Below are 17,181 nucleotides of genomic sequence, written 5' to 3' on the forward strand. Positions count from 1 at the left end.
AGCTGAGTGGTGTAGGACATAAGATGTAGTTTATGGGATAGCTAACTATGATAAATGTTACTGGGTGTTGATATTGGCTGAGCTTGCTGGATTATGAATAGTGAAATGTTAATGGAAGTGGTTATGAGTGTATTACTGTAATGATATAGGGGTGGGTGGGAATGTGGGTAGGGTACAGAATGGTGCAAAGCCATAAGTAGCATGACTGAGCAGAGAAGGGCTAGACAACAAAACAGAAAAAAAACTTGTTGATGAAAAGAAAGGTTTCCCTATATGACTGTATCTAGAGACCTTAATAACATTCTCTAGCTTGAGTTGCTTCCCCAGTATAATAGCTGGCAGGAATGGTTTACTCCAGAAGGATGACTATGCTTTACATTTGCCCATACTTAGCATCAGCCTATTGCTTTTTTACCTGTGTGGACTATATGTAACCCATGCTGAAATACCAAAGTACTGGAAGTGAGAAGACGATTGTACAAAATCTACTGTTATTAGCAAATTTGGTGATTAAGAGATTTTCAGTGTTGACTGTGGAATGACGTCTTAGAAGAATATGCCAAAAAGGAGATGACCAAGTACAACATCCTCTGGGACCTTAATGGTTACTTTAGCTCATGTTGAAAACTGTCCATTAACCCTCATTTGTGAGTTATTTTCAAGAATCAGTTGTCAGTCCAGAGGATCTGGAAATTAATTAACCTTGAGATCACAGATTTAATATGTGATCCCTTTGTATTGGGAATATTATTAAATGCCTCTTCAAAATCAAGAGAAGCTGCTTACACTGACAGCCTGTTATCCAGTACAGGTATAGCTTCTTCAGAAAAGTTGACCAGGTTAAAAAGGCATGCTCTGCACTTCAAAAAATCATATTTGTTTATATCCAGAAGCAGTAAATTGCCTATATCCTTCTGAACCAGTTCCATCAATATATTTTCCATAACCTTACAGATAATACAAATAAGATTGGTGGAGTGATAATTCCCTGCATTGTCTATAGACACACTGTTGTGGAGAATGACCAATGTGGCATAATGCTACACACTGAGCACAAAGGTTATGGATAAGCATTTGTTGAATAAGATTTGCAGGGTGTCTAAACTGTCTTGATTGACAGTGGTGAGAAGATAACCAGCAATATTGTCTAGGCCTGTATAGATGTAGTGATTTAGGCCTTAAACAATTCTGCCTCTGTTTGAGCCCAGATTATACTCACTGAATTACTCAGGGGGTGTAGTAATGAAATAACTTCAAGCAGTGATTTACTGAAATTAGTGGTACATGTACTTATATGGATGCTTCAGACCATTGGTTGAAGGGTATTGTATCATTTTCTTAGAGTCATTGCAGTCTTGGGAATGATTTATTTTCCCTTAGATAGCTATAAAAGCATTTTATATATATATATATATATATATATATATATATATATATATATATATATATACACATACATATTTTTTAATTTGGTAGGGAGTTATATTTCATAGGAGTCCTTGGTTTCACTAATTAAGTTCATTTTTTTCTTTTTTTGCTCATATGTATATGATCCATGTTTTGTTTCAAGTTAAAGGTGGGCTTATAAGTTTGAAGAATAGTGCTTTCATTTTGCTGAGTAGTGTATTTTAGAATTCTGAAATTAACCTTATATATGTTGAGAACATCCTTTTTATTGTACATTCTGCTTATTTTAGAATTTCACAACTGAGGTTTTTTCATGAAGTCTCTGAAATGGTGATACTTGATTACTAAGTTACCCTGGGTCTTGATTGCTATTTCATTGCCTGATTTCCAAGATGAGTTAAGACAGTTGGAGGTGACCAAGCTAAAGATTTGTTAATGAGGATGATGTCTAACATACTTCTCCCAGTGAAGACATTTTAGTACTCCTATTAGTCCTAATTCTTGTGTTGTGATTGTAAATGTTGCACCTTTGATATATCCAATGTTTTCTTTATTTTAAAGGTGGGAACAGGTGGTTGATGCAAAACACATGTGTACCATTGGACTGAAGATAAAATCTGCAGAGATGGACAAAGTGGCTGTAGAAAGGATGAGGTAAACATCTTTTGAGCATTTCCTAACTGCAAACCATATTTTGTGCTCCTTAAGCAGAACATTGGTGTGAGAAAAACTGCATAGTGCTACACAATTATTACAATGGTTATACTTTTTCACCACATGATCAGCCTGGGTTTGTTTTGGATCATTTATGCTGGTACTTACAGTGTGTGTGTAACGAAGGTTACAAACAGTCTGCTTGGTTAGCTTCATGTTTATTAGCTGGTTAGCTGATGCAGTAACAATATTTCTGAGTGTCTGTGATGTATCTGTAACCCTTAGAGGCCTTCACATGCCTACCAGTGGAGTAGATGTAGGATGATATATATAAGATCAGAAGACCAAAAAGTGGTTAAGGCAGTATTTTCATAAACCCTCTTGAGATGTGAAAAGGCAGTTGTTTGCAATGAAACTTCTTCAGATTTATTTCACATTTTACTTTATATTTGAATGGCACTACCTAAAATCATACCCAATGTCTTTGCTAACAAATCCAGGTCCATTTTCAACCTTCCCACTCTCTATCAATTTCCCTTCCTTGAATCACTAAACTCCCCTTACTCCAAAATCTCTATGGCCATATCAGAAACTCTATCCAAAACCAAAAAAAATTATAACTATATGGGCCCATACAATATATCACACATCTCCTAAGTCTTACAAGTACAAACTTGCTGAACTCCTCCTAAACCTTTTCAGCCTTAGTTCCTGTACAAGTTATGTATACGACCTCTATGGAATAGCCATTGTGATGTCACTCCACAAGGGTGACTCCACCTCAAACCATTGCAACTGTTGCCTTATTAGCCTAACAGTCATCATCAGTAAAATCATGAAATATTTCTTGGTTAAATTCTTAAACAATAAAACTGGTGACCTACAAATGCTTGACCCTATTTAATTTGACTTTATGAGAGATAATCCGGTTAGCTTTTTTGAAAATGTAACTGATATCATCAACAAAGACTATTCTTTTCATACTGTTTATCTGAACATTGCTAAAGCCTTTGATCTGAGCACCCATGCTACCATTATTGATGCTTATAAGTCTAAACATACACTCCTATGTCACCCATTGGATTGCAAATTAGCTCTCCAATCAAATGTACACAGGAGGTGGTGGTACTCTCTCATCTTAATGGCACATCACTAGTGGTTTTTCTCAAGGCTGTGTGCTGAGGACCCCTCATCCTCTTCAGCATCTACTTATTCAGTGTGAAAGCAGATATCAAAGTTTTATGGCTAAACAAGTTTGCTAATCACTAAAAACTGGTGCTGTTATAGACTCTTCTATGGACACTCCTGTCCTCCAAAAATTGCTTTCCACAACCAGTACATATTGTACCAGCCATGGCCTTATGTTTAATGCTACAAATAAAATAATGTGTTTTTGATAAAACCAGACATGCCCAAAAAATAAAAACAACCAGCCAACCAATAAGGCTTTATGGAACCATGAGAATATGAATGTTAAACTTTATTCAGTGTGAATATAATTTAGTGCCCATATTCCCATGGTTCCAGAAAGCCTTATTGGTTGGTTGTTTTAATGCCAAAAATGTAGTGCAATTACCCATGGGAAACTGGTTTATCATCCTGATTTCCATATAAATGGGACAGTGTTTAAGATCAACACAGTCATTAGAGATGCATGTACCTTCATTGACAAGAACTTTCGTTCAGTCATCATTAATCAGTTATAGTTAGGAATTCCTTCCACTTTACCCAGTTAATTAACAGCAGTAGATTCTTCAAGACAATCAATGTCATAATCCCTCTTTATTATTCTTTTATCAGGCTAATAGAAATACAGTGCACTGTTTGGAATGTAATGCTCCAAACACCTTGCGTAGCTGGAAAGAGTAAAATGTTTTCTAGCTAAAAAATATCAAAGAACTAGTTCTCTTACCTACCCAGCGAGACTAAAAACCTTCTCACTTTTCTCTGTCTTACACCATTTCCTACATCATTACCTCCATCTTTTGAGTTATGAAAGATCCTATCTTACCAGACCTCCTCCACTCCAGAATTATTGGTAATTCTAAAAGTACTCACGCATTCCAAAGATCTCATCTTTCATCACAACATAAGCAAGACCTCGTGGAGAATAAGTTCCTCACCCAAAAAAAACCTTTCCTATGGAAGAAGTTTCCCTTGCATACCACACAATGTATCACACTGGCCCCCTTAATTTTCTGCCTTGACAATTGGATAGGTACCATGTCTATCAACTGTCCAGATTTTTATAGAATGTCCATATTTATGTCTCAGATTTTTGGTCTTTTCCTCATAAAATTTGTATTTTTTCTGACAAATAATTGAAGATTGAAATCACTAAATTAAGGTATATATATTTAAATTTCAGACTTTATGTCCTTCACAAAATGCATGCTAAAGCAAAACCTGTAATTTTAGCAACATTTTGTAAGTTTCAAGAGCAAAATTTATAAACTGTCCAAGAGTTTGGATCCTTCCCCCATTGTTTTTTGGGTTGTCTAGTTTTCTTGTGCTTAGATGTTGAGAGGTATGATGGGTACCCACAAACTTATTCTTGGGATATTCAGTATGGCTGTCACTGACCAGGATTGGAAATCAACCCACTAAACTCATGACTACTCTATATGGTCACCCTGGCTGCCTGACTGCTAAGAACCTGTGAATCTATAAAAAACTTACCATAGCGATGTCCTGCTGTTCCCATGGCATCTTTCATGGCCTCTCCTTGCCACTTTTCAGTGATTGTCTGTTTGTGTCGGGAATGGTGAAGATTATAGAATATTCACACTCTGTTGATGTGTTTAAAGTAAACTGAGCAGATCATGAAAGATAAGAGATGAAGCTTTAATGATATTGTGATAGGTAAAATTATAGTCAATTACATAGTTATTGCACCATGTATATGAATACCACTCTTATACCGTACATAAATGAGGAATGAATATCAGGTCATCATGATTAACACCCCCAAGCATGGCCTGGTATTGAAGGAGCAAGGACAGATGTCAACTTTGCTTTCGACAGTAAGTTATTTTCTTACCTCTGGACAGATGCCAAGCAAAGTGTGTAATATGCTGTGCATCAAGGATTGTAGTGTTATCAGAACTGTAAAGATATTAATAATATTACATAGGCAACAGCCATGGTTTGCCAAGCATAGCTCCTCCACTCCTGACCCAACTAATTGTGTCTGAACATCTCCTTCCAAATGCATAAACAGCAAACTGAACACCATGTATAATCTGTGCAATCTTCCCATGCAGGAAAAGAAAAATAAGTAAGTATATTTATTTTCTATGGTGGTACAGATCACAATGGTATAGGATCCTTCAGTAAATTTGTCCCAGGTGTCAGAACACCACATCTGGTTTAACCTCTACTACATGGAAATCTAGCTTTTTCCTGTCTACCCCACAGACATCCAGCAGCAGAAACATCCTAAACCCACCAAACATCTGTTGTGCTCTCAAGGTGAATTTCATGATATCCTTTTGATAAATCTGTAACAACTTGGTTATGACTGGGGACCTGATCATAATCCCCCCTCCCTTTTTTTGTTTACTAGATTACTTCTGTCATTGTTTCTTTTTGTCTTGCAGGTATGTTCCACCAACCTGGAATTACGATTGTGATGAACAGCTTGTACACTGTGTTGCTGCTTCTACAAATGATGAAGAACTTGGCAATGTCAAACAATACGTGGATAAGATTGAAGTTTCATCTCATATGGTACTAATAAGATATTCTGCACCCTTATTTTCTTTTTATTAGTATTAACACTTCCTATAATCAAGTTATACTGTCATGCTATTTAATGAATCTTAATGATGTATGTGGACAAAAATTATGTAAACATTTGTGGGGTTATTTATTTCAATTTGCTACAGTATTTGTGCATATCAAACTACAATAAAATATTTTAAAAGCTCTCAACACTTAACACTTTATAATTGAGAAGTCACAAAATTCTAATCAAGTTCAGGAACATGTAGACAGCATTTCTTTAAAGTAAATACCCACAGTCTAGACTATTTTACCTCCCCCATCCCCAAAGTTGCATGTAGCACTTTCAAAATTATGTTGACACAGCTTACCCATTTCCTTCTGCAGACAAATTATACTTCTTTTATTTTTCATTTACCCTTTTATTTTTCTTCAGTTGCTTGTAAACCTCAATTTACAGATATGAAAAGAACAAAGAAAAAACATGTCACATAATGACACTTCTAAACAGTCTTCCATCTACCTACTTAACTGAATAAACTACTTGAAACTTCAGCAAGGGATCTTTATGCCTCCCACAGGGAGGACATCAGAGAGAGTACTCTAGAGCTGCTAGCTACACTGATTTTATGTGGAGTAATCCTTTGTACAACATTAGTAATTTAGTGGAAAAAGACCATTTTAGCAGTCCATAAGAGAAAATAAAATTTTCATAGAATACCAGTAATCTTAACATGATATAAATGATATTTTGCTCTAATTAACGTGTTCTTTAAATAACATGACACATTATGATGCCCAATGTTATGTTTGCCTAATAAATTGACTACTGCAATTGTTTTTTATTGAGTCAAAATGAAATGGGTGTATCAAAAATCCATAATGTTATCACCTGTAGAGATATACAAATTGTTTTGTGACCTGTTTTCAGTTGTGTAGGAATGTGCACTGATATTTGTCACTTGCAACAATACTAACTGCGGTGGTGGTGCTGCGGTAGCGTTGTCGCCTCACAGTAAGACGTTGTCCTGTTCGATTCTCAGCTAAAGCGTCTTCTGTGTGGAGACATGCGTGAATGGGCATACCTTCATTGAAGGTTGTGCATCAGGGCTGGCAACTCGGTATGTAAAAATCTACTGCCAATCATTAGCGGACCGGAGTTCCGCTGTGGTGACCCCTAACCGGGAAAAGCCGAAAGATACAACATATAAAAATAAAAAAACAAGCACAGGTGAACAAGACATACTACCCTATATCTTTTGGAGGATATCCAGTCCAGTGAATAAAGAACAGTAGTTAGGATTCATGGCAAAAGAGAACAAGCTCAGAATCATGAAATATCTGTGTCTACTCTTTGTCTGTCATTAATGGTGAAATAAGCTAGGATTTAACCAGCATCTGGACAGCATAATAGTGATAAAACACTAGTAAAGTGGAACTGACTACAGTAGTATAAAGCAATAGCAGAGGGCATAAAATAACAGGTAAATATATTTCTACTGGCAATCAAAAGTCAGCAGAAAATATGGAAAATATTTTGTAAGTGGTGATCAATGCTAACAGCAGTGTCGGAAATACACATTCCAATAGGCTGAAAGGAACAATCTTAATGGTCTTGAAATCACATCAGATGGTACTCAAAAAGCAGATATTCTTCTTTTATTTATTTATTTATTTTACATTTGTTGACCAGGCTAGTCCAGCTGGATGTATGTCCATTTTCAGTGGAGCCCGGGGAGAAAAGCTCTCCAAGTTTAACAAAAAATACATAAAGGCAATGATATTTACAAAGACATTGGAACTATTAATTAGAAAGTCACACAAAAAATGTCAAAAAACGAAAAATATAGTGAATATTCATTAGAAGCAGTACGTGAACACACTCATACCATAAAATTACACATGAGGTCTAAAAAGTAGACTGGTTACAGTTGATAAAGACAGACAATATATACATAGGTGCATGCCCTAAATAAGATAATGTGATAAGAATCATGGAATTATGGGAAGGGTTAATTGTTTAATCTGGGCTAGCACAGGGGCATAGTCAGTGTGATTTAAGATAGGGTTTAAGTTTACTTTTAAATAGGTTAGCTGAGGATAGTGAAGTTAGGTGATTGGGGAGACTGTTCCAGGTTTTGCCCACTGTATTAGAGAACAGAGTGTCCCCTGCTGAGTTATTAGATTTAGATATTTGTACTAGTAGTTTGTTAGATGAGCGCAGGGTTTTGAGATTATTATAGGGGGTGACCAAGGAAATGAGTATAGGTATTTTCTGGGTGATACAGGATCTTGTGGGCTACTATTACTTGACTGAATAATATTAGATTTGGCAATTCTAGCCAGCCTATTTGATTCAAATTGATACAATGATGGGTTCTATAGGAGGACCATGCAGCAAATCTGGCAATATTGTTGTAAGAGGTAGACAGCTTGTTCAGAGCACTTTTACATAATTTGGTACAGATAGGAGAGGCATAAAGCAGAGGAGAGATAAGGTGGGTGTGGGCAATGGTGATTCTGGCTAGTGGAGTTAGAAAGGGTTTGATCCTGTAGAAGGAACCTAATTTCTTATTAACTGTTTTTATAGTGTTATTGATGTGAGGCTCATAAGAGAGGCTATTATCAATTAGAACCCTGAGTAGTTTAGTGGTAGGATCAGGAGATATAATAGTTCCATTACTAGAGGTTATGGTAAAGTTAAGTAGGGAGGTTCTACGGGTGGGGGGTAAATAATAGCATTTTTGTTTTCTTTGGGTTTAAGATAAGACATCTATGCAGGAGCCAATTTTCAACTGTGTTAAAGGTCTTTTGGGTTAGAGATTGAAGTTCTGATGGGGAAGTGGCAGAGCATATAAGTGTGGAGTCATCTGCCTATTGGATGCAGGTGGCTTGTGGGATTACAGAATGGAGGTCATTTGTAAAGATGGAGAAGAGTAAAGGTCCCAATATGGATCCTTGTGGGACTCCTAGGGTAACTGGAAGGTGGGAAGATAAGGTGTTTGCCCACAGTACAGCCTGTTTTCTATTATTTAAGTAGGATTGGAACCACTGAATAGCAAGATCATCCATTGACAGGTTACTGAGTGTGTTTATGAGGAGGTGATGGTTGACCATGTCAAAGGCTTTAGACAGATCAATAAAGAGGGCTGAGGATAGAGTTTCATTATTACGATTTCTATTAATATGGTCAGAAAAGGATAAGAGAGCAGAGGTGGTGCTATGAAATGGTTTAAAGCCATGTTGACAGTTGGCTAGTAGATTATTTTCAAGTATGTAGGTTAAAAGTTGCATGTGAATACATTTCTCCATTATCTTTGCAACAGGGGATAATATGGCTATGGGTCTGTAGTTGGAAAATCCTTGGAAGTACCACCTTTATGCAGTCTTCTTAAAATGCAGTTTCTTAAAAAATCCAAAGGAATTTAAGAAAATAACAGTCAGGCATACTAAATTTAGGCAAATTTAGAAGAAGTCATTATTAATGTTTAAGTAGTCTGAGTTGAAGTACACCCCCCCCCATATTGGATCAAGTAGTGTTAAGTTCTGTTCTGTGGCTGACATTTAGTCTGATTTGGCATTGTCTTTTCAAACAGTACTGCAGTGTTTCTCCTCTGCTGATTGACTCCCAATGCTGTCCAGAACATGGAGAGATGCCCCCTCCCACAGTACTGTTCTTTAGGGCTCTGGTAGTTTTATCTATATGTCAACATGTGCAGCCTATGCATTTGTCACAATATACAACACAGATGACCTGAATGTGGTGGGGCCAACTAGAAAGGGGAGGCGTTAACTTCATGTGGTTGAGCTATGACACAGTCGAATCAACAGTGACCATGCTTAACATTTTACATAAAATAACTAATCAATCACTATTGCACATTCTGAATAGTCTACCAAGTACTAGACTAAATCTCATTTCAGAGCTAATGAGGTGTTTAGGTTATGCTATAACAGTACAAAACCTAAACGTCTCAAAACAGTAAAAAGGTGGAAGGCGGTTGGTCTTGACTGCATGAAACTATTATGAGTACACATGATGTAGAAAACATATATTGTAATGTATTAAGTGTGCACAAAACGGCTTTGAGGATACGGTTGAGTGCAATAAAAACAAAGTGAAAAGGAAAATATATAAATGCACTGAACTTACACAACCAAAGGCTCTTTAATAAAACAAAAATAAAGTAAACGCTTTCACGACCACAAACTGTTGCTTCATCAGACAGAGTGCATTTATATATTTTTCTTTTCATATATTGTAATGTGTCAGGTAATCTGTATTTTGTACAATGCCATGTGAAAAATAAGGAGATTTGGAAATTCCACTGTACTATCTTAATTTATTTTCGACAATTTATGGTCACTATAATGCCTAATGCGTCAGTGATTCTGACAGTCAGTGACACAGGCTTGTATGACAGTTGGCTTTACCAAAATACACATTAGTCTTGCAAAGCCAGAATTAAAACAGTAAACAGCAGGGCCAGTCAATTTATTTCATTCACCAACAGCCCACCCTCCCCATTACTGAACAAAAGTATCTGCTTTGACCTTGCCAAGATTAAAGTAGAAATAGTAGTAACATTGAGGTTACATACTTGCATTGATTTCACTTAGTTAACAGAAACATAGTCAGAACTTATGTGTGTCAGCTCACCTTACACAAATATATATTTCATTTTATTTATTTTACTTTTGAATACCCAGGTTTGTCCAACTGTCTTTAGTCAAAAATCTTGAGAAAAAGTCTAACATATCACAAACATTTTAGACAGACATTTAGTATATACATGAACAGATATGAAATAACCTACATTAAGAATGACTCATACATTTCATAATTAGATTACATTCATCTGAAATTACAGACAACTGTTATAGTCTTGCAAAGTCAGAATTACAATGGCAGTAAACAACAAGGCCAGTTGTTTCTTTCACACATAGCCCCAGTCCCTATTGCCCACCCCAGCCACAGTATCTGATTTGATCTTGCCAGGTTAAAAGACAAAAAAGGATACAAACAACACCATTATTAGTATATGTATTTTTTCACATAAACAATATCCAGAGTTCAGAGCTTGTGGTCAGTCTTACTTCACTCAGATGGATATTACTCTTACAAAGCAAGTCAGAAGTACAACAGTAAGGTCAGGCATAGCCCCCAGCCCATCTTCCTACCTACAGTATTTGCTTTGAGCATACAAGGTTTAAAATAATGAAAAATAATATAAAGAAAAGACAAAGGTTACATTACTATATTTCTTTCATTCACATAGTCAAGAACGTGCAGGTGATCCTACCTAAGTTCATCCATACACACTTTAGTCATGCAAGGCTAGAGTTTTTAACAAAAAAACATCCACACAACATCCTAATCTAGCTTGATTGACCCTGCAAAAAGATATTAGGTTTAAAAAAAATTTCATCCACAAGCAGCCCCCAAAACACACTGTGCACCTAGTATCTGTTTGACCCCTGCCAGGATATTTTATTAGGATAAATACATCCACAGTTAAGCAGCCTCCAAAGCACACTGCCTCCTTAATATCTGGTTCACCCTGCCAGAATATTATAGTAAAAAAATCATTAACAGCCCCCAAAACACACTGCCTCCTTAGTATCTGGTTAACCCTGCCAGGATATTATATTAAAAAAATCATTAACAGCCCCAAAACACACAGCCCCCTTAGTATCTGGTTAACCCTGCCAGGATATTATATTAAACAAAATCATAGTATCTTGTTAACCCTGCCAGCATATTATATTAAACAAAATATCCAGAAACATTCTCTAGAACACACTGCCTCCTTAGTATCTGGTTCACCCTGCAAGGATATTATATTAAAAAAAAGTATCCATCAACAACACACCAAACACACTGCCAACCTATTAGCATCTGGCTGACCTTGCCAGGAAAAAAATGCATAAAGTCAAGTGTATCTGGTTGACCCTGCCAAGAAAAAAAGGAACATAAGTTTCAATTGACTGACTTGATAATAATTATTTTCTTTTTTATTTATTTTTTTATTTACCAGCCAGAAGCCCATTTTCAGCAGAGGCCCGGGGAGAAAAGCTCTACAGAAATATAAGCAAAATACAATAATTAGACAGTACAATAGTATACATATAGTAAGATGCAGAATACACCTCATCTAATTAGTCCCACAAATAAGTATTCAGTACAGTTTTCTAGTAGATACAGGATCAAAAATAAAAACACGAGCATTTCAGTAAAGATCACTGTGAGAAAAATAAAATTAGTACTGTGTACATAATAAATAATAGTTATCAACAAATGAGATTTCCTTTATACATATTTTTTGAGTAGAAATAAACACTGAGGAGTGGGAGAAAATGAGGTAAGGAGTGACAGTGTGTTGAGAGAGTTATAGATATTTTGTCAGTCAGGTTTAGTGCAGGAGCAATGACAGTTCTTGGATAGATGTTCAAATAGTTGTTGCTTGAAATTGATAGATTCAGGTGTGTTTTGAAGGATGTGGGGTAGAGAGTTCCATAATTTGGCTATTTGATTTGAGAATAGGGCTTTACTGTGAGTGTTGTTAGCTTTGTTTACTGTGAGAAAATTTCTGTCTGCAGATCTTAGACTTCGTGGGCATGAGTAGGAAACAACAAATTCCTTGATGGATGGGCAACTGTCAGAATGGAAGATGATATTGTGTGTGAATTTAAGTTGGTAGAGATGGAGAAGGTTAGGTAGCTCAAGTCAATTTAATTTATGTAGAGCAATACAATGGTGAATTTGGTGGGGAAGGTTGTCTGTGAAGCGGGCTATTTTGTTGTAGCAAGTTTCCAATTTGGTTGTCTGATTTTTTTAAGTTGGTAAAGAGGGGGGAAAGCATATAGGAGCATAGCGAGGAGGAAGGTTCTGAATATGGCTAGTCTGGTTTTCTCAGTAAGGAATGGCTTGCTTCTGTACAGTGAGCCAAGTTTGATGTGAACGTTCTTTATTGTGATGGCTATGTGTTGGTCAAATCTGAGTTTGTTGTCAATTGTCACACCAATGAGTTTTGTATGCTCAACTGGTTGGATGACTGTGCTGTTTGCTGATAAATGGTGAATGGAGGAGTGATCGGTGATTGTTTGCTACTGGTAAATAACATTAACTGTGTCTTTTTGGGGTTGAGGATTAGCTGTGATTTACTTAGATATGTTTCTGTATCATTAAAAGCTTGTTGGGCTACTATTTGGAGGTCTGGTAAGGTATCTGCTGAGCAGATTAAAGTTGAATCATCTGCCTACTGAACTACTTTAGTGTGTGTTGTGGATGAGGCTAGATCATTAGAGAAGATGGTGAAAAGAAGGGGTCCTAGTATGGACTCTTGGGGGACTCCGACCAAGACCGGCAGAATTGGTGAGAGTTCGGATTTCCATCATAGTGCTTGTTGCCTGTCAGAAAGATAGCTAAGAAACCAGGAGAGGGAAGTCTTTGATAGGTTTAGTGAGGCAAGAGTACTATGGAGTTTCTGATGGGAGACAGTGTTGAATGCTTTTGACGTGTCCAGGAAGATTGATGCTAATTGCTGGTTTGAATTTCTCAGTTGGTTGATGGTGTTAGAGAAATTAATTAGGGCTGTGGTGGTGCTGTGTCTCAGTCTGAAACCATGTTGGGAGGGAGAGATAAGGTTGTGAGATAACAGGTATTGTAGTAATTGAGTGTGGATACATTTTTCCAGGATTTTGACACAGGGGGAAAAGGATGGCTATGGGTCTGTAATTATTTAATTATGTTGATGTTCCTCCTTTATGTAGTGGGGTGATATAGGAAATTTTCCATAATTTTGGGACATATTGTTCTGCTATAGACCTATTTACCAGACTGGAGATAAGCAGAGTTATGGCATCAGATGAAAGTTTGAGGTACTCATTGGGGAGTTGGACAGCTGCTAAGGAAGAAGGTTTTATTTTTTTCTGCATTGTTCTTATCGTGTTAGTTGGGACAGGTTTGAGGTCAAAAGAGCTGTTGTTAGTTTCCACATTAGGCGGAAGAGATGGTGGGGTGGAATTGTTCCCTGTAACTAAGGAGAAGATGGTGTTTATAAAGTAGGTGTTGATTTGTGAGGCAATACTCATGCTTTGGTTATTGGTTGTTGGTTCTAGGGTTGTAGCTTTACCTGGTGGAGGAGTGAGTTAATTGCTTGCCAGAACTTTTTGAGACTGTTTTCATATTTGTTTTGCATAGATGTATAATATGTTTTTTTTTTTGACTAGTTTGAGTTGTTTTTTTTTTTTGTTTGATTGCAGAGTTTATTGTCTTTTGTTTTCTGATATACTGAAACCAGGAATTATTATCAAGTCAGTCAGTTCACAATTCAGTGCAAGCATTTTTTCACTCACCTTTTCCAAAAAATAAATCTCCCTCTTGGTCTGATGATGGCTCGATTCTAACTGCACAGTGCACTTAAAGCACAGGAAAGGAACTTCAATGGTTTCCCTTCTTTATACACTTACATTAATAGCTGCGACACATTTGCAGATTAAGTGACAGACAGACTGCTGACCCTGACAGTCCATTTTCCAGAATTATCCCTGTGGTTAAAACAGCAATGACTTCTCAGTATCTTCTTTGATGCACACTGATTTTCTAATCTGGACTTTTTTCAAAATATTCCAGCCCAGCCACAAGAAAGATGTTTCCATTTTTTTTTAATTGGTACTCAGGTACGCATGTACACACCTCTGAGTTCCACAAATGGTAGCACTTGCATCTTCACACTAGAGAGCCGCTGCTAGTATTAAATGCAAGTAGATTTTTTTTTCCTTTTTCCTTTTTCCTTTTCTTTACTCTCCAAAAGTGTGGGGTTGGGGTGGGAGATGTTGCACAGCAATCCAGTACCGTAAGTCACCCCTGGAAGACTCTAGCTTTGCTGAGTCTTTATTGTAGTTTTCACTGAATGCTTTGTCTATGTGACCTTACACCTTTTGCTTTGGATGTTACTTGGGATATTTTGCAATCACCCTAATATTATAGACATCAGATTTGTTTTAAATTCTGTGTTTCTGAACTATGGCCAAACAATCCACTTATGTTGTACTGATGAGCTCAGAGAAAGAGGGAAACATGACATGTCTACTGCCTGAATTGTCCTCATTGCACTAGTACAGACTTAAAAAGTGAAAGCAAAAAGTCATGCATTTTCAGAAGCCATGTAGCTGAAACACTGTAATGTCATTTAACATATATCCCATGGGCCTCCAAAACAGGATGCCTAAGGTATTACACAGTGAAGCCTCTAGCTTTGCTGAGTCTTTCTTGTAGTTCTTTCTAAATGGTTTGTATATGTAACTTTCTTACTCTTTGGTTTAGTAAAGTTTGATATGTAGAGAAAATATAACTCCATTTAGTATTTGGTAGGCTATCATGGGTAAGAGTCAGTAAAAGCTTATATTTTGGGATGAAAGTTTCTTAGGAGACTTTAATTCATCATATTTTGCCTGTATGGCTTATAAGCTGCGTCTGTCTAGGTAGAAATGATAGAAAAAAATAAGCTCTAATCATGTTTATATATAATACCTTTGCATAGAGAAGCTACATCCTTTTTAGTAGGTCTTTAATATTCATTTATCTATCTATATATCTGTCTATCTATCTATCTATTTATCTATCTATCTATTTATCTATCTATCTAATCTATTCATTTTTCCCCACTCACAAACACTTACATACATGATCCACCCAACGATGGCTCAGTTTCCTATACCTTATTGGTCTATTCATCATAGGAGTACTACAGTGAGGGAGGAATGACAGCTAAGCCCACTTTTTCCTCAACAGGATGAAATTTTAAGGCTCATTAATTCCCTGACTGGGGTGACAACGTCACTAGTCCATTTGTTCCCCCCTAGAGGTGTGCTTTGGGTGTGATGGAGCAAGCCAGCCTGCATGACTTCAGCCTCTCCTCCCAACCTCCCTTTGCTGCTGCTGTTACTGTAGGAGACCCACTTCTGTGTTCTTGTACATATGTGCACATCCCCTCCTAGCTTATGTGCAGCATGAGCCACACCAACCTAATAACTCCTACCTCCAATCCTTCAACACTCCTGCTGGAGTCAGTGGTGCAGCAGACACTACTGCCTACCTTCACCCTAGTAGGCTGAGCAAGCAGTGGCCACTCATTCCACCCTCCCCTGCTTTAGCCCTTCAAACACCTGAGCTGCTAGATGAACTCATGTTATTTGGGTTTTAGACAGGGCTTTGCCTCCCTATGTCATAAGGCTAGAGCCAGGGTCTATACTTATTAAAATACATTTACAGCTTATACAATTTTTCTTTCTCTTCACACTGGGAATTCAACAAATTGTTTTCGGTATTGATACATACATAGCTAGAAAGTTGTTTGCCATGGAATAAAAATGTTATGATGTATTTCTTTAATACACGTAAACCAAAAAAATGTAAAGTACTTAAGTAAAGGTGATGCTCCAAAAGTATGTTGAATTGTATTTATATGGATGCATGATTACTTCCCATTATAGACTGACTATATGATTATTTAACTACTGTACTGAAACCTTACAATGAAAAGAAACATCGTACTGCTATGTGTGACTCAGCTACATGTGTCTCAAAGTGTGCAGCTCTAAGTTCAGAATCAGCAATGGATTATTTTATTCCCCATGGGATGTGAGAAGAATCTCATTTCCAAAGATGTCTGTTGAAAATATTCCTAATACTCTTCACTCGTTGAAATGGAGGAAGTACATGCTATAGTAGAATGATTAGGAGATGCAGTTTAAACATTTTCATAGTACTGTTAGCCACTTCTACAAAGACAGAGTGTTGTTTAATAAAATTTAATAGCACACAGCTCTAAGGATTAAGCGCTTTCAAAAAAACTTCATCAGAATCATTTAAACACTGAACAGCACCATATATATATATATATATATATATATATATATATATATATATACCCCACCCTTAATTACATAACCAATACGTTCTTTCCCTTAATTAAAAACCACACACAATATTAAATACCCAGCATTCAAATAAAATTGCATAAACACAAACACCCTATATACTACAAATGGAGAAGTAGCTTTAAACAATATAAGATCTTAATTTAAACACACTAGTTATAGATATATTATCACTGAGACCTGGGGGGACCATGGCATTCAATTTCAATTGTCAACTTAATTCCTTGGCTTCCAGTTCATCTTGCCAAGGTCCCCCTGTATAGACCCTCAGAGCACATTCTAACCCAAAAAAAGCAAAAAACATGGTTAGTGTTGGTACTAATGTGCTTAACCATTCCATTTTTCATATCCCCCTTCCTAATATCAAGTCCATGTTCATACAGACGTTCCCTGAATTTTCTTTTTGTCTTTCCTATATAAAAATGTTGTCAGTTAAGGCATTTCCCCACATAT

At 36.7% G+C, this 17,181-nt stretch overlaps 1 protein-coding gene across 2 annotated transcripts in view; it reads left to right on the plus strand.

The window, feature by feature from the left end:
- The window catches only part of LOC122813461 (E3 ubiquitin-protein ligase HECTD3-like), an 833,769-nt gene that overhangs the window by 211,144 nt on the left and 605,444 nt on the right, over nucleotides 1–17,181 (plus strand). For both annotated transcript variants that reach the window (XM_044085784.1, XM_044085783.1), the window contains exons 3-4: nucleotides 1,969–2,061; nucleotides 5,661–5,790. In XM_044085784.1, the coding sequence (XP_043941719.1) occupies nucleotides 1,969–2,061; nucleotides 5,661–5,790 (223 nt within the window). The remainder of the gene's footprint in view (nucleotides 1–1,968; nucleotides 2,062–5,660; nucleotides 5,791–17,181) is intronic.

The sequence above is a fragment of the Protopterus annectens genome, chromosome 10.part0, assembly GCF_019279795.1.
Source record: "Protopterus annectens isolate FY-2018-M chromosome 10.part0, PAN1.0, whole genome shotgun sequence".
NCBI lineage: Eukaryota > Metazoa > Chordata > Ceratodontiformes > Protopteridae > Protopterus > Protopterus annectens.